The 24,180-nt window shown below is 42.1% G+C and overlaps 1 protein-coding gene across 1 annotated transcript in view; it reads left to right on the top strand.

Moving 5' to 3' along the window:
• PLEKHA8 (pleckstrin homology domain containing A8) overlaps window positions 1-17,755 on the top strand; it is a 33,527-nt gene extending 15,772 nt beyond the window's left edge. The window contains exons 5-14 of the mRNA XM_052799123.1: window positions 96-254; window positions 1,186-1,226; window positions 1,937-2,094; window positions 5,273-5,432; window positions 5,840-5,925; window positions 6,581-6,639; window positions 7,969-8,099; window positions 8,588-8,658; window positions 10,869-10,930; window positions 11,852-17,755. Coding sequence (XP_052655083.1) covers window positions 96-254; window positions 1,186-1,226; window positions 1,937-2,094; window positions 5,273-5,432; window positions 5,840-5,925; window positions 6,581-6,639; window positions 7,969-8,099; window positions 8,588-8,658; window positions 10,869-10,930; window positions 11,852-12,049 — 1,125 coding nt within the window. The 3' untranslated portion in view covers window positions 12,050-17,755. The remainder of the gene's footprint in view (window positions 1-95; window positions 255-1,185; window positions 1,227-1,936; window positions 2,095-5,272; window positions 5,433-5,839; window positions 5,926-6,580; window positions 6,640-7,968; window positions 8,100-8,587; window positions 8,659-10,868; window positions 10,931-11,851) is intronic.
• The last annotated feature ends 6,425 nt before the right edge of the window (window positions 17,756-24,180 follow it).

Raw genomic sequence — 24,180 nt, 5'->3', positions numbered from 1 at the left:
CATGGCTGTAGCAGTTGTGGACTTTGTAGACATTAGTTGCTCCAAACTGATCTTCTGAGGTAAGTCCATTTCTTCCAATTGGTTTTTCCCCACAGAGAGAGATTGATATGGGAGCTCTATTAAAATCAACCTGTGACACCTTCCTGAAGACTCTTGAAGAATGTATGCAGATTGCAAATACTGCCTTCACTTCTGAGTTATTGCATCAGACCCCACCTGGATCCCCACATTTAGCGGTCCTCAGAACGAACAAGGTAATGGCCAGTATCCTCTTCACCCAGTCTTGGCATGGATGCTAAGGAGCCCCTTTGTAAAGTAGCATTTGTAGAAGTAGGGAATGCATTTTTACCCATATTATAGCGAGTAGTCCCCTACTGGATGTACTCTGCTATTTCTTGTGGTTTGCAAGTGAGGTAGGGCCATTTTTTAATAAGCAGTGACCAGTCTTTTAACTTTTAATTACAGGTGAAAGTTATTAAGCATTAACTTTCAGGGCCTGCTCCAGCTGCAGACAGTGGTGTTTCAAAATACCTTGACTGTATGGCAAGTTGTGGGAGCTCACAGCAGTTATTACTCTTCTAAGCTACTGCAGCATCGGAACTCTGGTAATACGCCAACAGGAGCTGATGAGCTTATCTTTTTAATGACAAGGGCGTTTTCTTGAATCCTGGATCCACAACTACTTAAGGAAAACCGGAGCATCTCTGGCAAACAGCAGATTAAGGTGTATGTAGGAAGGCAGATACGTCACTGCATCTGAGAAGTGAGATTACCTCACCATACCTGGTATCTGGCCTCACGTTTCTTCTGTTTTCTCATAATTTTTTTCTTAAGTAAAGAAAACATCATTGCAAAGAAAACTCACTGCCTTGTTTCTTTTCCACATGCTGTATGGTGTCTCACTTGGCAGTTGCTAGCTAGCTTCTGAAAGAAGTCTCCTGGTTTTCTTTTTTTTTTTTTGTTTCTTTTCAATATTTTAATGGTGTGATGTAATGGTGTAATAATGTAGCACCTTTTTCACATTTGTCTGTATACAGCCTCCAGGTCAGAGAATTAGTGAGCGTATGCTTAGCTTTTCAGCTTTTTTGCTGACTCCAACTTGTGTTTAATAAAATGTGAAGTGTGAGAAGCATGATACAGTCTTCTTGCTTTAAAGAATATTCTCCCTCTCCACTTATCTTACAGATAAAGCACTCTGTCTTGTCCAGTCACACCTCAACGGAAAGGTATAATAAAAGTCTTTACTGTAAATCTGTTTCTAATCTGGTTTTGGTAGTGTCTGTTCTTTCCGGTTTTTTTACTCTACTGTTTCTAGTACTGGATGGAGGCAGAATTATATTGCTCTGAGCTGTGTACTTGGAAGCAGACACAACAAAAGGGAGCTAGCTCACCCCACTTCATCTCACTTCTTTATCAGCCCTTTCCCTTTTCTTTTTCTCAGCCACCCACTTGGTGACTTACTGGTCAGTCACCAGCCAGCTCTTTCCCACTTCAGTTCTCTTTCCTGCATCTTAGGTTCCACTCCATAAGCTCATAAAATCATTGATAGAGAGCAGGCTATGATTTGTGGAGTAGATGGCAAGGGTATATATTTTAAAGTACTAATGAGGGGATATTCTTTTAGCTACAACACCTGTCTGTGATTTTCTTTTTTTGTAATCAATTGTATTTTTTTTATTATGTCTCTCTTTAAAAAAGATAATTGTAAATATATTCAAACTCTGTAAACTGAGGTTGAATTGTTAATCCTACTTGCTGCAAAGAGCTGCCTGGTTCCTTTTATTATTTTAGACAAGTTCTTTTGCTCAGAGCAGCCTGTGACAGCCTATAATTTCTGTCAACTATCTTTCTGTTATTTTTATTTGTGTGTTTTCACAGGAAAAAGCTTACCAAGCAATGTTTTATACACTAACCATTATTCTTTCCCTTTCTTCAGGCAGATGGAATTAAACCCCTGTGAAAATGGCTCTGTAAAAGCAGAAATCAACCATCAAGAGCAAACCCTTATTAAAAGTCTGGAATGTTTAAACCTGGAAACAAATGAGGGGAGCAGTGATGTTTCTGTTGAAGATCACATAACAGAGGATTTGGCAGGTAAATATATACACTGTCTTTTATCCAGAATCATTACTCTTTAAGTGTAAATGGAGGGAGGTGTAGTCTGCCTGTGAGAGCGCGGATACCTTGCTTCCCAGGAGAGGGAATATCAGTGTATTTTAGTCTGATATCTGCCCATTGTCAAGCCTTGCCAGCATAGCTCCTGCCCTTGTTGGTAGCTAACTTGGGACTGAAAGGGGAAGGAAATTAAAAATTCTTTTTTGGACAAGTGGAGGCTCCTCTAGATGCTGATTGACATGCATAACAATACAGCCTGGCAGAGCTTGGGCTCTTCTTGCACTGTGGACAGACATATTTATTCCCAGAGGGCCCCCTCTGCTGGGAATGCTGGCACCTCTGCTAGTATGTAGGGCTGCATTGTCAGAAGGGGGACATTGAAGCTTTGTGTACTGTCTGGGAGGGGTTGATCTTGTAGTCCCTCTTGATTGCTCTGACAAATCTTTACGGAAAATTAACCCTTTTTCTGCAATTAAGAGTATACTAGAAAACACCTTATTTCTTCCATTACCTTAGCAATAGCATGAAACTTAGATTTGTGTGTGACTTCAGTAAAACACTGTTGAACTAATTCAGTATAAAATTCCATCCAACATAGCTATATTGTTAAGGGCTGCTGAACTTAATTTTGGTAAGTCTATCCAGATAAGGTATGATTTCTGCTTGTCCTGTTGAATGGACTGTATCATTCTTGAACAGTAGCTTTCTCTGCCTGGCTGTGTTGTGGTTTAACCCCAGCCAGCAACTAAACACCACGCAGCCGCTCACTCACTCTCCCCCACCCAGTGGGATGGGGGAGAAAATCGGGAAAAGAAGCAAAACCCGTGGGTTGAGATAAGAACGGTTTAATGGAACAGAAAAGAAGAAACTAATAATGATAATGATAACACTAATAAAATGACAACAGTAATAATGAAAGGATTGGAATGTACAAATGATGCGCAGTGCAATTGCTCACCACCCGCCGACCGACACCCAGCCAGTCCCCCAGCGGCGATTCCCAGCCCCCACTTCCCAGTTCCTATGCTAGATGGGACGTCACATGGTATGGAATACCCCTTTGGCCACTTTGGGTCAGGTGCCCTGGCTGTGTCCTGTGCCAACTTCTTGTGCCCCTCCAGCTTTCTCGCTGGCTGGGCATGAGAAGCTGAAAAAATCCTTGACTTTAGTCTAAACACTACTGAGCAACAACTGAAAACATCAGTGTTATCCACATTCTTTGCATACTGAACTCAAAACATAGCACCATACCAGCTACTAGGAAGACAGTTAACTCTATCCCAGCTGAAACCAGGACAGGCTGTTATTCCAAAACATACGTATGCAGTCAGTGAATCAGCTGAAGATTTTAACCCCAAGTTAATGAGCATGGTGATTTTGCTTTTACGTGGGTTCTCTTGGGAGTTTTTCCCATTTCTGGTGTTGTGTTGTGTAGCATGGCAAGTCCCTGCAGAATAACATGCATGTGTCACCATTTAGCATAATACCTCAAGAATACAGTGCTAAAGAAAGGAGAGCAAACTAATTCAAGTCAGATTGTTGGTATCATTTAGCTACTGAAGTTGTTCCTGTGCAAAAAAGAGAAAAGCCTACTCCCTCTTGGGTACACACATTTTTGTTGTAGAGTTTTGCTGGCAGTATGGGATGGAGTAGGATGTGCAGTGCCATCTGTATAGGGTGGGCTGACCCAGCCAGCCTGGGGCTCCGTCTTGCCAATGGCTGTATTTGGCTGCTCCCTGTGAGCCCAGGAGCTCTGCCCTGTCTCAGATACTCTTCCCTCCCTCTCCCCTTTATTAAGAGCAGTCAATCTTTAAAAACACTCAAGCACTCAAGTCCCATAAGAAATTTCTGTTTGCCATTTAGGGCTTACAGTGTTTGAGTTTGAAATTTCAGAGGACCCCAGGCTTTCTGCATAGCACTCCTGGGGAGTCACTGCAGACTTGGGCTGTTTCTCCACTCACCAGCCCATGTGTCTTGGTAAAGGACAAATCAGTGACATCCCTCAAACTCTACTTCCTTAGCAGAGTCCCTTTGCTTGTGAATGAGGCACGGTCAGTGATGGCTGAGGCCATTTTTTTCTGTGCTGAGGAGAATGGCTGAAGTCTCATTGCTGTTACTGGGCGCGAGTGGTTCTTTTTTTCACCCAGCACCAGCCTTATGCAGTGGTTCTGCAAGTAATAGGGACTGCTGCAAGCTTGCTTTCAGACTTCATTTGGAGGAAGAGAGTTCCTTGCAGCTTGATCCCTTCAGACAGAAGCTCAGTTCCACTTCAGGTCTATAATCCTCACTGGCACTTGAAAGTATTCCTTTCCTGGAGAGACAGGTTCCCTGGGAAATATTGGGTGCTAGTTTGACAGTCTGGCAGCAAACTGTGTTGTAGCCATGGCTTGTATGCTGCAGATGCTGTGAATATATCATTTTTGCTTCTTGACTTGTTCTCTGCAGTTCTCCATGAGGTCAGAAGGTCTTACCATGCATGGGATCTATAAGACACTGTCTTCCTTTGGAGGTGCTCGTGTAGTGCTCTGTTTATTTGAAACAGATGTGCTTGATCCCAAAGAAGAAGTAAAGTAGACTACAGCAGGGAAGAGGCACCTGGATCTTCTTCTGGGAAACTTTAGAGATATTCCTACAAATCAGGGACAACATAGTAGCCTTTGATATCATAGCAGTATCCATCTAAGCAGCCAGTTTACTTATCAGAAGGAGCAAACAAGTCACTATTATTCTTTTGCTTTTGAAAATGCACTATGCCACTTCATCAGCACTGGGGAAGTTACAGCCATCTGACAAGTAATCTTTCTTTCAAGGAGATGAGTCTACTCCCTGCTGCACCCAATCACTTCTTCAATGCTCTTCTCTCATAAGGCTGTCCTCGCTGAGGATGTGTGGGCTCACCTGCATTGGAGCCTGGTGCTTGGTCTGTCTGATTAAAAGAAATGGGGAGGGGACTGGTTGAAATGTGGTCTGAGCACCCAACAGACCTGTGGTGCGAGAGTCATGGTGCTGGCAGGGAAACTTTCAAACTTGCATGATCCAGATATCCAAGTGCCTTCCTTCAGATAGAAAGCATCTTGATGAACAGGAATAACAATATGGGTATGTGGCTGTTTTCTTTTTCTATTTTTGTTTTTCTTCTGTTTCCTATAAATGTAAGGCATTAAAGAAGATGGAGGGAACAAGCTGCAAGCTGTAGAAAGCTGTGGTGCCCACAAGTTGCTGCAGTCCGAAACGAATTCTTTAAGTGGATTGACTCTGTGTGAGGAAGACAGAAATGAAAATGATTCTCCTACCTTCTTCAGTGTCATGAGCAATAGGTAGTACAGATTTCAATTAAAAGGATTATTGAAACTTTGTTAAGCCTTTAATTGACTCATTTTTAAGACTTTTCTGTCTGTAAAGCTGTATTTGCTAAGATTATTTAACAAGACTGCATACAGCACAGTAATTGAAGAAGATATCCTTTGTAGAATTAGCTGTACAGAGTGGAGTGGAAGGTTTTTTCCTTGTTTGTAATTGCAGGCCTTGCTTGCAGACCCTCAAATGTGTATTTTCTGCAGTCATTTACTTTAACCTAGTGAAACAAAAGCCATGTTGGTGGTTCCATGTCTATAGATTTTACTTCTATGCAAGTGAAGTGGGCATGAAATGTAATTTTGCCTTTAGAAGTTGCACAAAAGCAGTTGTTAAGGTAACAATCTCTTCTGCTTGTCCTCGACACCAGGTTCAGTGATATTGAACTTCGGGAGGAGGAGGGCATACCAACAGAAGAGTTTCTGGAGTCATGTTATGCAATTGTGCCCGTTCTGGGTAAGCAGCTCCTTCTTTTCTTCTGGCTCCTTTTGACTGCTGCCAGCTGTGAGAAAAGGTGGAGCCATTGGTTTGGAGAATTCGTTTCTTTGCTAAAGTGATATAGTAGAAACAGTCCCTATCAGCAGAATCAACTTGACTGGTAGTGAAAGATGTTTCTTACTCCTTCGCTTTATAGAGGATCCACTCTCATTCAGATGGGACCCATGTATAAGCTGTCTAAAAATCTATGGGTCTGTCTGGAACAGCGATTTCTTCCCCTCAAAAGAGCAGCATGGATGCCCTACACATCCAGTACAGCTGACAGCACACCATCAGCTGTACTGTCTATTTGATTTTTCCAGACTTCTACCTCCAGCCAGTGCAGCCCCCCACCTGCTTGACCCCTGCATCTAACAGTGGATGTGAGGTCCCTGTGAGCATGCACCCTTTTGAAGAGTTCCAAATTGTAGGTCGGTGTATTTTAACACTTGTGCCAACTGGGGTGGATTGGTTCTACACCAAAGACAGACTTCGGTTTATGTTGTTCATTTAGTATTCTCCTGCCGTTTAGAAGGGTTATTAAGAAAGTAAATGAAATTAATTGTTTCTAAGACATGAGGACTGGAAAAAGACACAAATTAAAAATATGGCCTTTTTTTTTTTTTTGTTCTAGACAAGCTGGGACCAACTGTTTTTGCTCCTGTTAAAATGGATTTTGTAGGTAACATCAAGGTAACAGCTTATTTCTAGCACTGATTTTTTTTTTTTTTTTTTTTTACTAAACAAAATATCTATTTTAGGCACTAAAGCTCATGAATCTTTGTTGTAGGAGTCAATACTGGAAGGCTATTTAATATTTGGTAATGTTACCATCTGTCAGATCAGAATGCTGAAATGTCCCTAATTCTGTTCCTACAGTATATGCTGTGTTTAAATCCAGTTGTTGTGTGCAAACTTATAAAATACTTGATTGACTGCCAGGTAAAACATCTGTTACACCTAATGAATATGAGTTTGATTCTAAGCTGGATAGGTTGTACGTCATGATGTGATGGTAGCAATATTGACTTTAGATGGTAAAACAAACGGAGGGGGAAAAAAAAAACCCCTTTCCTCAACCAAGTCGGAGGAAGTTACTGTGTTCAGAAGCAGCTTCTCAGCAGGTCGGGGCAGACCCTGCAGCCTCAGTTCTTGTTCTGGAAGTTCTTCCAGCTCCAAGTCTGAAAAGGTTTGAAGTGCTGCTTGTGAGACAAGACATATTCATAGCAAGACTTTTCATAGCTTTTCTTTAAAAAAAAAAAAAAAAAAAGAAAGAAAGAAATATCTCATATCTTCTGAGTGTATGACAAGGAACATTGCATACATTCAGATTTGTTTGGTGCAAAGTAAGACAGGTATCCGCTTATCTTACTGAAGGTAGCCACTAAAAGACTGAAAATAGCAAGAGAGAAGAATGTTATTTAAAAAAGTAAAACTTTGAATGTTTATTGTCAAGTGATAGGCAACTGCTCCTTTAATGTAGAAGAAGAATCTGTTTATCTGCCCCTTATATATTTTCTCTCTTGTTTTTGTGAGGAGTTGTGTATAACAAACTTGGAAATACATTAAAAAGCTTAAGCATGCTGATGACTGCTAAGTGTAATTGAGAATTTGCAGGTTAGCAGTTGTCAGAAGGTAATCTTGCTTGTACTTGAATTTCGGAGCAAATGGGACTTTGCTTGGAGAGCAGGGTGAGTTAGCTCCTTTCCACCAGTGTGGAGGATGCCATGTGAACCTAAAGCATTTTGTCAGACAGAAATGGTAGGTTCCATGTAAATCTTTGACTGAGGTGCCTTTTTTTGGTTGTGTTAGCCAGATGGCTAGCCAGATGTGTCTGGGTTGGTGTCCGGGGAAGGCATGCCCAGTGTGGCAGGGCAGCCGTGCCGTGGGGAGTGTGGGACTTGGTTGGGGATCTGTGGATGCCTTTGCAGGGAAGAGTCCTGGCAAATAGGTGGTATTTATAGGATGGGTCACTGTTTGTTTTTAAAAGCCTAAAGCTTTGCCTTTTGTTTTTTTCTCCAGAAAATAAACCAGAAATTTATAACCAACAAAGAAGAGTTTGATACCCTTCAGAAGATAGTGCTCCATGAAGTGAATGCTGGCGTAGCACAAGTTAGAAACTCTGCTACGGAGGCTCTCCTGTGGCTGAAAAGGTAACGGCCTTGCATCTACTTAAACTATGAACTGCTGAGGTGGATTGAGGGGCCTCTCACCTGTGCAAGCTTAGGTACATGGTGCAAACTGGTTACTTTCCACAGGCTCCATCAATCCAAACTGGCTAGTTTCAAGTTTAATGTGTTGTCTGTGGTTGTATCACTGCAACTTCGCCAAAACGCCTGAAAAAGTGATTGCAGGCAACCTTTTTTCCCCATAAAAGTGAAATTACAGTGAGTGACTGATCCTGCTGGGCCAGAACATCAAGCAGGTGATTTCAGGCTGCAGCAGAAATGTTTTAGCAAAGTGTTTTTCCTTGGGCTAGGAGAGAGGTTGGAGGAGGTGGCTGCATTTTTTTAATTCAGGTTGAAAATGTCTACCTTAATTGCACTTCTGAATTGTATTACAACTTTGGGGGCTTTGTTATGCTTTGGGTTACTTTGTTATAAACATGGTTTCTTTTTATTTCGTGGGTTCATCCTGACAGAGGCTTAAAGTTCTTGAAAGGGTTTTTAACAGAAGTGAAGAATGGGGAAAAGAATATCCAAACAGCTCTGAGTAAGTGCCAGTTGCTTTATTCTTCATGTGCTTCTGAATTTACATGCTTGGCTATTTTTCTCCTCCTTTAGAACCTGCTTTTTCTTTTCTTCAGTGACTAATGATGCAAGTAATCTCCAAGACATAACTTTTTTGAAAACCACAGTTTTTGAAAATGGCCATCTTCAGGCAGATTACTAGATAACTGGTCAATGTTGATTTAATAGCAGATAAAGATTCCTTTAATTGGCATTTTTTTGGCAGGGGAGACAGTCATATCTTAGGGAAAAAAGTGCTTTGTCTCATTCCATTTTCTCCACTGGTTTGCAGCGAGAGTGCTCTCAAATTTATAGATGCTGTTGTGTTATTTTTTTAGTTCCTTGTGAGATTGGCCATCACTCTTTGAAGTCACCTCTTTGCCAGTATGGCAGTGAATTGCTTGTATCAGGAAAGAAGGGTTTTTTTCCAAGTACACAATTTCTGACACTTAGTCAGGCTAGTGCCCACAGCAAGCATAAAACAAAATACAAACCCCTCTTAGGCTTAGGTTATTCTTGAGTAAGACCCTCTCTATGTCCATGCAGTCTAATGTTACGATAATCGTTCAAAACAGTTTTTTTTAAAGCTTCTTTTTTTTTTTTTAGTTTCTTTTAAATAGCTAAGCAGTCGTCCGATAGGATTAGTAAAAAGTACTACTACACTGAAGTATATAAGCAGCTCTTGGAAGTGGGACTGTAAATACACTGCTACCAGATGTGGATGTTAAACACCCCAGAAAGTCAAGGCACTTATTTGACCTTCTGAGTGTGAAGGCTTCAGCACTGAATTACTTCTTGAATTGCTCTGCCTCCACAGCAGAGCCATGCTGCTGGGTTTTTTTTCTCATTTCTTCCTTCCCTTTCTCCCCCTGAAAAGCTCTTCCATATCTCTATCACCAGTGCAGCTTTGGTTTACTGTTACAGTTTCTTATTTAGGAGTTACTGTGCTATTCGAATCTCAAGTAAAGATGGGGTATACATTCTCTTTCTACAACCTCAAATATCAAGCTAATGAAATGAAAATAAAAAATGGAATATCCACCAGTTCTTATGATCTTCTGAGTAGCAAACAGTTTTCTAAAGGGATTTGTCTTTACTTGGGATTTAAATCTAAGCAAACTTTTCAACTTCTGGTGTTCTTAGTGTCCCCTATATTTGCTGACAAGGCAGAGAATAGACTTGTCAGTCCTGTTTGCTACACAATACTCTTTTTTCTCCTTATTTTATTGCTCTTATTACTGTATGCTTTTCTCACAGATTCTCACTCCTACTGTAAAGTAGAAAAGCTGCATTTCCCAGTCATTAGACTGATAGATGAGGAGTACTTCATATTACAGCAAAACCTGTGGCTGTGTTTTACTGACTTTTTGTACTCTTCCAATAATAACTGTCTGCAGTCTTTTGAGCAAATATCCTAAAGCAGCAAAACATAGAGGTTCTCTTTCTTCAAGGTGAACAGCTCAGGGAAAGTATAATACGATGTCAGATACTTAAAAATTCAACTGAAGGATGAGGATATGAAATGATGACAGTGACAAAGACTGGGAAAATATGGCTCAAAGATGTTTGGCTTTGTATATAGAAAGCTTTGTATATGAAACTGGAGCTGTCTAGGAACGTAACAAGGGCCTTCATCAAAGGCTACACTCAGGGGCACTCACAATAGAGATCCTGAGGATTATTTTAATAAGGGGCCTGTGCTTTCTGTTCCAATGACCCTCGAAACTTGACCCTCAGATGTAAAGACAGAGTTCTTGGTCAATGCCTGAGCTAACCACCTTGATTGAGCCTGACTAACAATCACTTTGCAGGATTGTTTGACCCTGTATATTATTTTCTCAGACTTGCACTGAACTGAGAACTAGATAGTAGAAGTGTTAGTCGCGAAGCACAGCTAGTCAAATAAAAATTATATTTGCCTTCCTGTCTGTTAGAACACTTACTTGCTGCCAGTGAGTTGAAGGAGATTTGGCAGCAGAGCTGAGATGCCAGTGCAAAAATCCCAAATCTGTCATCTCCTTTCAGTCATAACTTTGGTCAGAAACAGTCATTATTTGCATCCAGTGGCAAGAATATATCCTTAAATAGTTGTTTCTAAGCTCTCTGTGTTCTCTAAGTTCTCTTTGTGATGCAGACTTAAAACTGGCATACATCTGTCTCTTGATTAATTTTTTTTTTTTTTCTTCCTTTAAGACAACGCTTATGGAAAGACATTACGGCAGCACCATGGCTGGGTTGTCCGCGGGGTCTTTGCGGTAAGTATTTATCTTGGTTGCTGATAGAGCTGGGAGGTCTTGTTAATGTGATCTTATGTTGTGTATAATTAATAAACCATGTTAAAATTATAAGCATTAAAATGAATAGAATCCCTTGTCAGACCTTATTTTCTGGCTGAGGATTGTGGCTATCACTATGTTCAGTATTGGTCTTTCAGGGTGGAACCTGCTTTCTGGAGCCAAAACAGACAGATCATGCTTGCATGCACATTTTTTTTTTCATTGTGTGTTTCTAAGCATAGTGTTGCAGGGCTATTAATTGAAGAAATGAGGGTTTGAGGTTGCTTTTTTGAGGACTGCTCTGTCTTTGGATGTGAGCATCCAAGAAAGGTTAGTGCAGAGTGTGTCGGGGAGTTGAAGTGGAATATATTGGCTAGAGGAAATGGTTTATTTTTGTCCAGTCTGGCAGCTCCCTCTGGTGTCTGTCACTGGAAATTATCACTGAAATTGAAAAAAGAAGAGCCTCGTCGAGGCGATCGTGACAGACTTTGACTGGGAGAAACAGAAATGTTGGGGAAGGCTTTCTAAAGACTGTCTTGAGAATGGGACTTCAATGTTGAAGTGTGTGACACTAGGGTTGGGAGCTCCCCTAACAAACTGTACTTTATTTGGGGTTGGTATTTAATTCACTTCCTAAAAATCAGACCTCTCTGAAGATGTCTCAAACTGGGGATCTACATAGAGATAATAAAAAAAAAAAAAAAAAAAATATATATATATATTAGTCTCTCTGTCAGTTAAAAATCTTAACATATGCACATACGCACAAATACATTAAAGCTGTGCAATCTAAGTGCAAAGAGGGATGTCTTAGAATGTCTTAGAAGTTTTTCATGGCTTTAGTTTGATTTCTTTTCCTGTTCTGTTTTGCAAATCTAAAAGCTTTGGTTCCTCTCCCAGTTAGCTTTAAGGGCAGCTCCAACGTACGAAGACTTTGTGGCAGCTCTGTCTGTAGAGGAGTGTGATCCTCAGGAAGAAACATTTTACAAAGGAATGCAGAGGGACCTCAACATTTACTTACCAGCCATGGAAAAGCAGCTAAATATCTTGGACACTCTCTATGAAGTACATGGTTTGGAGTCAGATGAGGTGGTATGACTACAGCAAGACCGTGTCTTTAAAACTTCAGGGACTGTGTCTGTTAACAAAGATTTCTTTTGTTTTGGGTTTTTTTGGACATTGTTTCTGTTCATTATATCTTTTCAGGTGGGAAGGGTGTTGTGACTGTTTTGGAGGAAGGGTATGTATGATTTTTATTTTTTTGTTAATGCTTGTTTTGTGTTTAAATGCAGAGGTACTGTTTCTCTTTGGGTCATAACTATGTCGGTGATGAATGTTTTTGACTGTTTCTCTCCTGCCTGTGCATGTCCTCTTCTCTTCACCTTATAAAAGTAACAGAGCAGAATTTGGTCTTTGCTCCCGTACCTTAGGAGAGAGCTGCGTGTGGAGTGGAGCCGTTGGGACGTCAACACAGTGCCCAGGCTGGCGCTGCTGGCTCTGGCTCTCCCATGCCCTGTGCCCACTCCCTGCAGTGGCACAGGAGGACAGCAGTAGTGAGAGTTATTGTTACCCTGGTAGCAGAAGAGAAGGGCAGCTAAATGCCAGCTTATAAGGTATATGGTGAGTTTGTCCCTTAATTTGGGTTGAAGCTTTTGAATGCAGCAGCTCTCCAAATATTACAGAGATCTTCAGCACAAGCTTATGTGGCTGGTGGTCTGAGCTTCCCCAGGAACCAGCCTTTGAAACTAGGTGTCATGTTCCCTGACCAGCTCCCAGAATGTGCCATGTTCTCCCTGTCAGCTCCTGCCAGTGGGCCACAAGAAATTTGCTGGCACAGACTGGCAGAGCCCAGCCAATTTCAACAGTGCTTTACACAAGTAATTGAAAATCATGTCCATCATCCTGGTTTATGAAGGTTTTGGTGGGTTTTTCTATTTTGGGTTTAGGGTTTTCTTAAATTCACACAAAAACGTAATACTTGCTTTTAAATTGAATACAGGTAGCAGTTTAAAAAGCAGATTTCATTAAAATCCTTCCTAGGCTGCCATTATGGGCAGAGACTTCATGAAAGTGGACATGAAATGAGTAGAGCATAGGGGAAGCTAGAATTTGTCACGGAGCCGTTACACATCAGGCTAATTACAAACCTTAAAATCTGAAATTATGTAGAAGTGACTGGAAATTAAGAAAGTAAGATTTGCCCTTTTCCCCATCTTGCTGATACAGATAAAAGTGTGCTCCTTAACACTTCTGCTGTTAAAAATAATAAAGAAGTCCTTTTAGCTAGCGATACAGTAAAGGACAAAATTCCTAGTTGTGTTGATGACTAGGAGGCTGTCTGTGAATTATTGACTGCCCATTCAAGACATAAGCGGGTCTCTCAGTGGTGACTTAGGGCTTCAGATGGCTTTGTGCAAAGAGCTGAGTTTAAATCACGTGCAGGAGGAGAGAAGACTGTGCTAATGAGGTACTTAGAATTAGTAAATCTTCATAAATATAGAAGTCAGTGTTGCCATACTCACAAAAGCAGTACTGGCTTTTGCTAGGCTAAAAACCGTGCTGTCGATAAAGTGAATGTACTGCAGGCCTGCTGCCCTGCATCGCTCTGTGACGGGAGCCTCTCTGCACACTGAATACTTGATCCTTTCTAAAGAGCCTAGCATTGTGAGCTTTAAGAAAAGCATATGATGCTTGAAGAAAAGACCAAATGTCACACTTGGTGTATACAGCAAGGTACCAGGACTCTAATTAGGCATTTAAACAGTTGTTCCTGTCATCTTCTCTGAATTGTGCCTATCAGTAGTTCCTGCACACTCCAAAAGGAATCAGAAGGATGTGGGGGTTTTAGTTTTTTGGGGTTTCTTAATTTAAGTAGTATATACTTATGTTTGAGTACAAAGTCAAAACTTTTGACCAAAGCTCCATTCAATAATTTCACTACTTGCAGTGCTAAGAATGAAGCAGAGAGCCTTTGGGATTCGGCTGTCTGCTGCTTGTAAGCATGAATGCAAAGAAACCACCCCTGTAGTAGAACAACCAACTCTCAACCCTGACTTGGTTTCCTCAAGGTTTTCAGCTGTTATGTGGGAAACTGCTGTAGTAGTTTTTAGCTGAATGCTCTGGGAAGGCAATGGAGACCACATTTCCACAGAATATCAGCTGGGGTATGGGGAGAGCAGGAAGAGATCCCTCTTCTCTAGAAATTAACTGTCCGATCATGAAGAAAATTGACTTCCCTTTTTGCTCTAAGGTTTTCCAGTAGCAGGAAAGCGTATTCAGCACTTAAAGTCTTGGAGGTATTCGGGGGTTTTCCATTTGTTTTGTTTGTTTTTGTTTTGTTTTTTGACTAGCAGGAGAACCACTGGTTTGTTAGTAGTGCATCAGATCCAGTGTTTGATGGAGAAAGTCAGGAAGCTTTATTTCATAGGCAGAGAACTTAACAGCTTCATTGGGCCATTACCTTCAGCAATTACTAACTTCTACCACTCTTCTTTCTTCTAACAAATAGAGAGTGGTCCACATTGCGTATCCTCTAATCAGCATGGCATCCTGCCTTGGAGCGGGCTTTCTTGTCTTGCTCTTCTGTGTAAAGTTGGTCTTTCTGAACTCTGGAATTGGTGCTTGAGAACATTCTTAGGATACTGTGGCTTCAGGGGACCCCTTTGTGCTTGTTGTTAAACAGGGTACTTGTAGAGAAGGAATTGAGCAAAGTCTCCTTGCCTTCAAAACTTGTATTTCACCATGCACTGCTCTTGCAGGGCACTGAGCACTTCTAAGACTTAGGAATGCCTTACTTCCAGTCAAACCACCACTGAGGAAGAAACCCATGCAGCATGTTGCAGAGCTGAACTCCAAGTTATACCCCTAAGGATGCAACAGACCAGATGACTAAGTGGAAGCAAACACGCTGCGGGACAATTCACTTCTTTCTTTTCCTGTGATGTCAGTGTGGCAAGCAGAGAGGATTGCTTTTGATTTTAATAGTTGTAGAGAGCAAGCAACTAACTTTTGGCCTTCAAATTTAGAATTGGAGAGAAGAAGGTCAGTGTTTTTTGTTTGATTTGTTTGGTTTGTTGATTGGTTAGGGTTGTTTGGGGTTTTGATAATGCCTGGTGTTGCAGGTAATGAACAACTGACCTGCATACTGATAGAGGTCCACGTGACTCTCAGATAACAGCACCCTTGCTCTGTATACTTTACATGAACTGCTTTGGTTTCTTAAACTGCACTAGTCTAAAGTTTTGCATCCCTTTCCTTTAGAAATGCTTTTGGCTGTTTCCTTCGATGTCTAACAGTTGCATATTCTCAGGGATTTTACTTAGCCATGGCAAAATAAGAGTAATCACAGCCTTACCCTAGGGCAGTAAGGCTGCTTTTTGTGAAATTAGTATAGCTGAGCGTAGAGCTCTGATACAGCATATGACACTGACAGTGTCTATCCAGTGTGCATCCTTGCTGAGACATGGTAAATCCCAAAGCAGTCTGATAGAAGTGCTATCTAGTACTGAATAATGGCAGTCAGCATATTTGAATAGAGATTATACCCACATCTTTGTAATATAGTGCCATTGGCATTAGAGCAGAGCTCTCAAATCATTTCAGTCGAGTTCTGCTTAGCAATGGGAGGCTTTTATTTATTTTATTTATTTTGTTGTTATTTTTTTAAAATAAACTATGTTCTGGAGCCCCCTCTGCTATTTTAAGACACCATACTCAGTTGCATATTGAAGTTCTGTGACATTACAAATGTAGAATATGAACTGGATACTCAAGTGCTTTAGTGTAAACTTAAGGAGTCATTGAAACATCCCATCTTGACACTGTTGTAATATGGGTCTCCCTTTAACAGATGCACTTAAAGTTAAGGGCCATTTACCTTCACTTACAAGCTTTATGTAAAGCATCATCAGGATTTAGGTTACAGCTGTTTGTTTTAAAAATGTTTCATAGTGCGAAAAGTGTCACTTGGTTGGCTGGATGTATAAAAAGTATGCCCAAAATGCGCTCCAGTTGTTTGCAGTGTGCTTTGGCAAAGGGGTGCGGACCATTACAGAAAACAGTGTTACTATGTCCGTATGTTGGACCTTCTTTTCATTATCACTTCACCTTTTGTGAAAAACTTTAGGGGACCTTAAACAGCCTTTCAGACACCAAAAAAGATCAGTAGCCTGTTCCTACCTGGCTATCTTTCCCTCTTCCCCCATCTGGTCACCACCCCTTCCTTTCCTTCCATTGTCATCTGCTTTGCTACCAGAGCTGTTGCTGTCAAGCGGAAGCATCTCTCCATAAGAGTGCAAAGCAAGAAGTTTTGTAAGTGATACAAATGTAAATGTGGAAAATCAGGCCTGAATTCTTTGGCAGACAGTCAGATGGAGCATGTGCTGCTTTTCTCTGAAGTTTCTCCCTGGTTTGGCGTATTTTGCCAGGAAAAGTACACCGCTTTGAACTTTTAATTTCACCAATGAAATTTAAATTGGGACACTTCAGACTTGGCAGTTCTACCTATTGCAAGTGAAAGCACAGGGATTTTTTTTTTTTTAATTGACTTATTTGTTTTCTCTTGCCTGTGTAGTACAGATAACAAAACAAAAGGACAACAGGGTGGAAATAACTGAATTCATGCCTCTTTGCTACATTCTGTAGCCCCTTGGTGAACAAACCCTGCAAACTACTGCATGCTCCAAGCAATATAAAGTCACCCTTGTGCGGAAGGGGTATCATAGCGCACCTACTGGCTCCGAGCAAGGCCAGGCCATAGCTGATCCTGCTCGCAGTTCATACAAGGATTTAAGCACTTGCTTTGAAGTTAGAACATAGGCGTATGCTTCACTTAAACACACGTGCACTCTCCCACCGGCATGCAGTTCTTCAAAATGTGGTCTTTGACTATCATTTTTAATATCCCTTTCTTGGTATAGGATTTCTCCCCTCAGATACTCCAAATGTGCTAGAGGTGGATTTTTTTTTTTTTTTAATATATGAAACTTCCTTGGGTTTATATCCTGATTTCTGCTTAACACTAAGTTTGTTAACTTTATTTTGCATTGCAGCATTTAGGGGGTCCAAAACTTATCAATTCCTTTATTTAAAGCCATCTTGAAAGTTTGAGATTTATGTCTACTTGAAGCTAAACAAGTAAATTGCATTCCAGAATATGGTGACTAAACTGAAAACCAAAGCAGCTTGCTTTTGTGGTTTCCTTTCCTATTTTCTTTTTTCAAGCCAATTTTGGGCATACATTTTACCAATGTCAAGCTGAACTTGCTGCAAGCCTTGCTTATACGTACTAAAATACATTACATACATACTGAAATACATTTAAAGATGAAGAGAAGGTATATTGCCTCACACTTTAAATTTACTTAATTCTAAGGGCTTGTTCATGCCCCCCAAATCACCTCTTCCGGTGTAAGCATTGCACAGATTGTGCTATCATAAGCAGTTCAGTCCAAAATACTTTGGAGTTTCCAGTCTGCACCATCTCTCAAATCATACAGCATCTGTCTCTTCTTTTGGAGCATTGTTAAGACCTTTGTCAGACTTTTATATTATTTCATTATAATAAACTTATTTAAAATAAGCATGTTTTAAAATCTTGCTTTCTCCTTGCATGGATTTTGTTCCTTTTATTATGATAGAGGTCCTAAAGTGCTCTTCAGGACTGCATCTGTTCTGGGTACTGTGTGAACAGTCAAAAACAGTGTGGTTTTGGTTCACAGAAACTACCTGTATGTATCTTTGTACGAAGAATGTTAACACACATGGAGCCTGTTTTGATTACGAGAATAAAAGCTGTGTCTGGCATATGGTTGTGGGTCCTTGGCCAGTGTAAATATGTGAAGGCTGTAGTTACGAAAGCCAGTGTGAGAGGAATTCATATTTTAAAATTGCATGTATTAATTGTCCTTCTTTTGCCTGGACTTGAATCTGTTCCATAGAGATTTCAAAGACTTCAGAAACTCCTCTGGTCATCTGGAGATGCAGATGAAGACTAGTGCTCCTTAATGAATGTGGGTGTAACATCTCCCTTCCCCCCATCCCCGCCTTTTCTTTCTCTCTCTCTTTCTCTCTGTGTATAAACACAGCATGGACCTGAGAGCAGATCTGTGATACCCAATTGTCAGTCTCTAGCAAGGGCAAGTCCCTCTGTTAAATGGCAACATCCAGGCAGAGATCAGTGAAGTGGCGGAGGCATTTTCTCAGCTGGAGAAGAGAGATGAGGCTGAGTCCCTGCCTGTGCCTGACCAGCCCTGTGGCAGGGGGAGGATGCATGTATCCTATTGCAGCAACAGCAGCACTGCTCAGCTAAAGCTGGCTGTCTCCTGTGCGATACAGGAGACTCTCAACCCTTCTAATTGCAGCAGGCCCCAGAGCATCAGCTCTGCAAAGGCTGAGAGCTGCATTTCCTTCAGCAAGGGCTGAGCTCTGGCAGGAGCCCCGAACTCAGCATCCTCTGTCTCACCTGCTGGGGCTGATAGCTGGGGCACCTCAGTGAGGGACGAACAGTTTAGAAGGCCTTCCAGGGCAGAGATCACATCCCTCTCACTGCTCCAGGGTTTTGTTCATCTTCTCTCCTTCCTAAGGAAATGAGCAGGTTATCAGTGGTGAGACCCTGGCAGTTCAAGCTAAATAACAACAGTTGTGTCACTAATGCTTTCAGCAGTCCCCCTAAGACACTGTCTTGGCTCTGTTCCATGGGCATGTGGAAATAACTTGGCACATGGCTGAGCCTGGGTGCCACTGGCATGAGCTGTCATTGCAGCCATGGCACAGATTGCTTTGGTGGCTCTCCTGAAGCGTCAGCTGTGCCACAACAAATCACTGAGCCCAGTCCACTGCGTTACCCAGCAGCTCCTCCGAAGCCATGCTGTTACATGTCACGGTTAGGTGGGGCTGCTGCTGGGGCAGAGCTTGGTGCTACGCAGAGCTGGCACTTCTGGTGCTGCTACCTATACTGTGTTATGCTGCGCTAGACAACTGCAGCTCTGCGCACCAAAACAAAGAGGATGTATGCAGACAGACATTGAAAGCAGTACAGAGTCTATCAAAACTTCACTCGCGTGCAGCATTATAATGAACTGTTTTCCTTTTCTTGTTTGAAATCACATGGTGCTGTTGTAGCAGAAAGATGAGGTTTCAGCTTTCCATCCAGGCATGCAATAAACAAATTGAACAGATGTCCATTGTCAACAGAGAAGTAGTGACTTGCAACTTGCTACAGCCATGCAGACCAACTTTTTTCCATTGGTATTTTTGGACCAGAGGAGGACAAGGGAAGTGATGGGCTCCGTCATGCATCATAGTATCTGCAGACCTTCCCCATAACTGTCAGTACTTTGGCAAAACCCACAGTCTAATGCCTCGAAGCCCAGCTTCTAACCATGAGCTGCAGTATCGATTTGCCAACCAGTACCACAGTGTCCTATTTTACAGCTGAAACGTGTCCACAGGTAAAGGAGAGCAGAACGTGGTGGCTGTGGCCAGGAGGTCTGCGGCTGTGCAGAAGGACCGTCTGCCAGTGTGAGTCATTAGTCAGCTCTGTAAAATGCTCTGCTCTCCTAAACAGCTGAACACGGACCAGCAGCGCTGCACAGACTAATAGAACTCCTGTGCACAAAAAGATACCTCCCAGGCAAGTGTCTCCTCACTACAACATCCACTGGTTAAAAAACCCAGATTGTCGCCATTACAGGATCCCAGATGAACTGCAGAAAGAGCCCCAGCTGAAGCTTTGACAGAGTTTGTGATGTTTCTTAGTAAAGGTCATGGGCTGTGATAGTGGCTGCTAAATTCCTGTCCCCACAGGAATCCAGATCCATGGTTCAAGATAAAAAATGGTGTGCTGAATGTGTAGGGTTCATAGGAACACACAGGTGCTGCTGTTAAAACAGGAAGCTCAAAGAGGACACATTAAAGACTCAGCAATGACCAAAATATCTGTAAATATTTTTTCTTAGGGTTCCCGTACTCGGAAAAAGACTGTTTTCTGAGTTTAAGGGGGAAAGGCAATACAAGCTCTCAGCACCAAAGCTTTGACCAATGCAACCAGGCAGAGTGAAACCTTTACTGGGCTGGTTTCTTTTTAGTCCAGCTGGAAACCCTGTTATGCTGGGGACAGTGTGGGGCTGGCGTGCAGTTTTGCTGCCCTATAGGAAATATAAAGCTATTGAGATGCAGAATATGGGACCATAATTCAGTGCTACAGCCTGGATGGAGCACAGGTTCTGAACACCAGTTTAACGTGTTTATGCAAAGCTGTTCCCTGAATCAGAGACATGAGGAGAAAAGTTTTCTTTATCTTTTGAGGACTGGTAGACTAAGCGTCAAGCAGATGTACTAGGACTGAGAAAAGGAAGTGCAGGATGTACTACAGTACGTCAGACACTTTCAGACATTGGTGCAACCAAGCTAAGTGTCTGTCCATCTGGAAGATTTCATCCAAGATGGTACCATGTATTTTTTCCTAATATTTCAATACATTGACCCAAATATATTTCTTAATGAACATATATTTATTCCCCTCCTTCTGTGTCTAACACAGATTTTAGATTTGTTTCTTGTGTGTTATCATTAAAAAAACACATCAGCCTTAGAAAGCTTCAAGCTTCCCTTCCCTGCCCCATGAGGAGATGGTTCGCAGCGAAGCTGCAGTAACGGCAGTGCAGACTCAACCCCCAACATTGAGGATTAGGGAGAAAAGCTTTTCCATGTTTCGTTGTGTTCTTGCATTGCCCTAACCTTCACCTTTTACCAGCTGGTATTACTTTGCTGGTGTTCTGGCTTGCAAGGTCTGGTAAAATTTCTCCAGGATCTTTGCATACCCACCGCTTTAGCAAGGTGTCACCATTAGTGCAGGAGTTTCGCCTGCAGCAGGAGGAGCTGAAATTGGTGATACTCGTGTCCTTCCAGAGCTGTCAGTCAAGGAGTCACTGAGATGCTGCTTCCCTGTCAGCGCCCCCAACAGGTCCTGGTGCCAACCAGCAGCATTTGGCAGCTTTCTAAGTAGGTACCTCACTGCTTTCAGCAAGATGCAGTGATGTGTGGCCTGTGCAAAGTCCTGCAGCGATGCCAAAAAGAGAACAAGTCACTGTTTTCTCAAAATCAAACAGATCTGAGACTTCAAATGCATTTGCATCTATTTGTCTTCATACCAGGGCTCCTGCTCCAGCTATGGCTTTCCGCCAAAATAATTTCCAATGAAGTTAGCATCTGTTTCCAGTGTTGGTATCGCCAGCTCATCTGTAATCTTCAGAGACCAGACGTGCCTCACATAGTTTCCTATAGGTCATAGTTTTCCACTTGCTTTCTTGCTTAGCAGCTGGTACCCAACCTCCTTCCTGCAAGCGAGAGGAAGCTGTGTGCCGCGCAGCCCGCGCAGCCTCTGCTGTGTTGCCACCGCTCGCCTACCCCGCTTTCTCCCTAACGTGACATTTGAGCCGCGGTCTCAGGTATTCAACACTCGCTGAGCCCAAGGCTCCATGTCCCACGCATCGAGCAGCAACCAGCCTTCCCCAAAACACCAAAACGAGGACGTTTGCCCCACAGGCAGGACACACCTGCACGTGCAGTGGGGTGCTGCGGATGTCTCTGTGAAACCCGTGCCCCTCTGGGCGCTGTGGCGGCTGGGAGAGCTTTCTTGCCAAAACCACAGTGGGAGACCCTCGTCAAGAGCAAGAGGCACACTCTTCCACGCAGAGCTTTGTTCTGCTGCCCCTGGCCCTCGTGTTGAGGCACCGCCAGTCCTGCCTCAGCAGATGCACCAGCCAGGCACGGGGACCTTCTAGCAGGCGCTTGTCTGTAAGGAGTTGTCCCCTTGTCGGGGACATGCTGAATGTCCCAGTCACACATTGGATCTGCAGGAGGTAGAAATAAATGGACGCCTGTAAAGTTGAAAGCAGATGACGTTTATTGCTAAAACACACACATATTTATAATCACATATTCTGCAAAGTCACTGTACCTGCACACAAGCATAAAATATGGTTGGTTATATCAACTCTACACGCGCATAAACATAGGACATAATTGGTTATACCAACTAAAACATGTGAAACTTGTCTCAGTCTAATTGGTCAAGATAAACGGCTGAACTGAGGTTCTTTGTGCCAAGTTCCCTTTATCGTGGAATGCGCACCTGTGTTCTTCTAATTGGCATCTTTCTTTTTTTGTCTTCTTGTTTATTCTGTTCAAGGTCTTCTAAAGGCATCTGGAATGCTCTTGCGACCGTTAGCTAAATATGTGTCCACAATTCCCCCTTTTTTGTTTTTCGTCAATTAACACCTGCTGTATTGCCCTTTGCAAAGATCTATGAACACAATTAATTAAACACAGTAAAAGCAACATTATACCTAATAAAATACATAAGAATAAAAGAAACCCCGATTTTTAACAAAGATACAAACAAAATCCTACGTCTCCATCCCGCAGCCAAATGCTCTAAGCCGAAATGACAGCTTTCTTAATTGCGTTAAAGCTTTTGCAGCTCCTTCTTGCCTCTGCAGTTCTGTTATCTTGTTTATTAATTGCTCCACTGTCCAAGTTCCTCATGTCCGTTGTTTTTCTGGTGGTTCAAAGTCCGTTCATACTGCAGCTCTCACATACTCCGGCCCACTCATGCTAACTGCGGCCTGCTTATGCTAACTCTAAATAATCAGGCTCAAAGAAATGTCCCCCATTTTCCATGAAATCTCCCACAATTCCCCCTTTTGTTTTTTGTGCAAGCCAAGTTACATGAAATGCTTTTGCAATCATACGTTCAACTATTTTTATGATACATGGTACAATCATTACAACTGCTAATATTACAATTAAAATAACTAAGCCATGCATAAGCAAATCTTTCAACCATCCCGTAATTCCCAAACTTGCTAGCCATCCACTTAACCCTGTCAGTTATCATGAGCCTTTTACTGTGAATCATATTGATATCGGGTGTTAGTAACGTAAGTCGTCCGAGGCTACGTGGCCTCCCGTTAAGTTTCGATGGAATTCCCCCCCCACGCTCTATCCCCACAAATTAAAAACATCCCCGCAGGTAAAGCAGCTGGAATAGAAAAAAGAGCGTGATATTCTGGAATAGATATAGTTACAGCAAGCTGTAGCATTTCTATATACAGGCAAAATAGCATTTACATTCTGACCCTTTCGAGCAGTGTTACAGGTGTAGTTAAACATCACACAGGCATTCATGATGACTGATCCTAACAACTCTTAACTCTTGAGGTTCTTGCATTATTTGAGGCAGGTGTGCATACACATCATCCCAATTATCGACACAGGATTGTGGGTTATTACAAAGGGAAAATTCAGGCATTGGATCTGGCCAGGTATCTAGAGGTAACCCCACCAAAGAGGTAGAAAAAGGGTTTTCAGGGGTAGCGACAGAAAGACATATAGCTTCTTGATGCGTTATGTTTGCCAAAGTTACCCATACATTCTGTTTTGGTTGTTGGATCATCCATTCTTCACTTATGTGTGTCACCCATAACAGGCCAAATGCAGCAAGAAGGAGTCCTTTTAGGTTCAGCATTTTTCCAAGGATGTAACACCTGTCCGGGGTTTTACCCACTTTGCTGGTACCCATCTTGTTCCGTGATCTGTAACAACACAAGCATAACCTCATCCCCAGGTTATTAATTGAAATGGTCCTTCCCATACATTTTTCTCAACATTTTTCTCAACATCTTTAACGCTAACTTGAACATTGCTATTAATGTCAAACAAATCTCCTACCATGCCTTGCACATGTTTTACAATTGGTGGTACACTTTCACCATCTGTCAATCTCAAGTAATTCAACACATATACAACTTTGTTCAATCGTTCGTGAGAAGTAGCCATCTGCTCTCCCCCTTTTTGTTTTTGCAGTTGGCATTTCAAAGTCTGATTCATGCGTTCTACAATTGCCTGGCCTGGAGGGGAATGTGGTATACCTGTGGTGTGTACAATACCCCATTGTCTAAAAAACTTTTGAGTTGTCTGTGTGATGTAGCACGGCCCATTGTCAGTTTTTATCTGAAGTGGAATGCCATGCGCTCCAAAAGCTGAATGCAGGTGTCGCTGGACGTGTCGACTTGTTTCTCCTGTCTGCGCCGTTGCCCATACAGCTGCAGAAAAACAATCCACACACACATGGACATATTTCAATTTACCAAACTCAGGTACGTGTGTTACATCCATTTGCCACAATTGTAAAGAATGCAAACCTCATGGATTTACAGCTCCAGGTG

The sequence above is a fragment of the Harpia harpyja genome, chromosome 1 (assembly GCF_026419915.1).
Source record: "Harpia harpyja isolate bHarHar1 chromosome 1, bHarHar1 primary haplotype, whole genome shotgun sequence".
Taxonomy (NCBI): Eukaryota; Metazoa; Chordata; class Aves; order Accipitriformes; family Accipitridae; genus Harpia; species Harpia harpyja.
The sequence above is the reverse complement of the archived record's forward strand: the minus strand, read 5'-3'. Positions and strand labels throughout refer to the sequence as shown.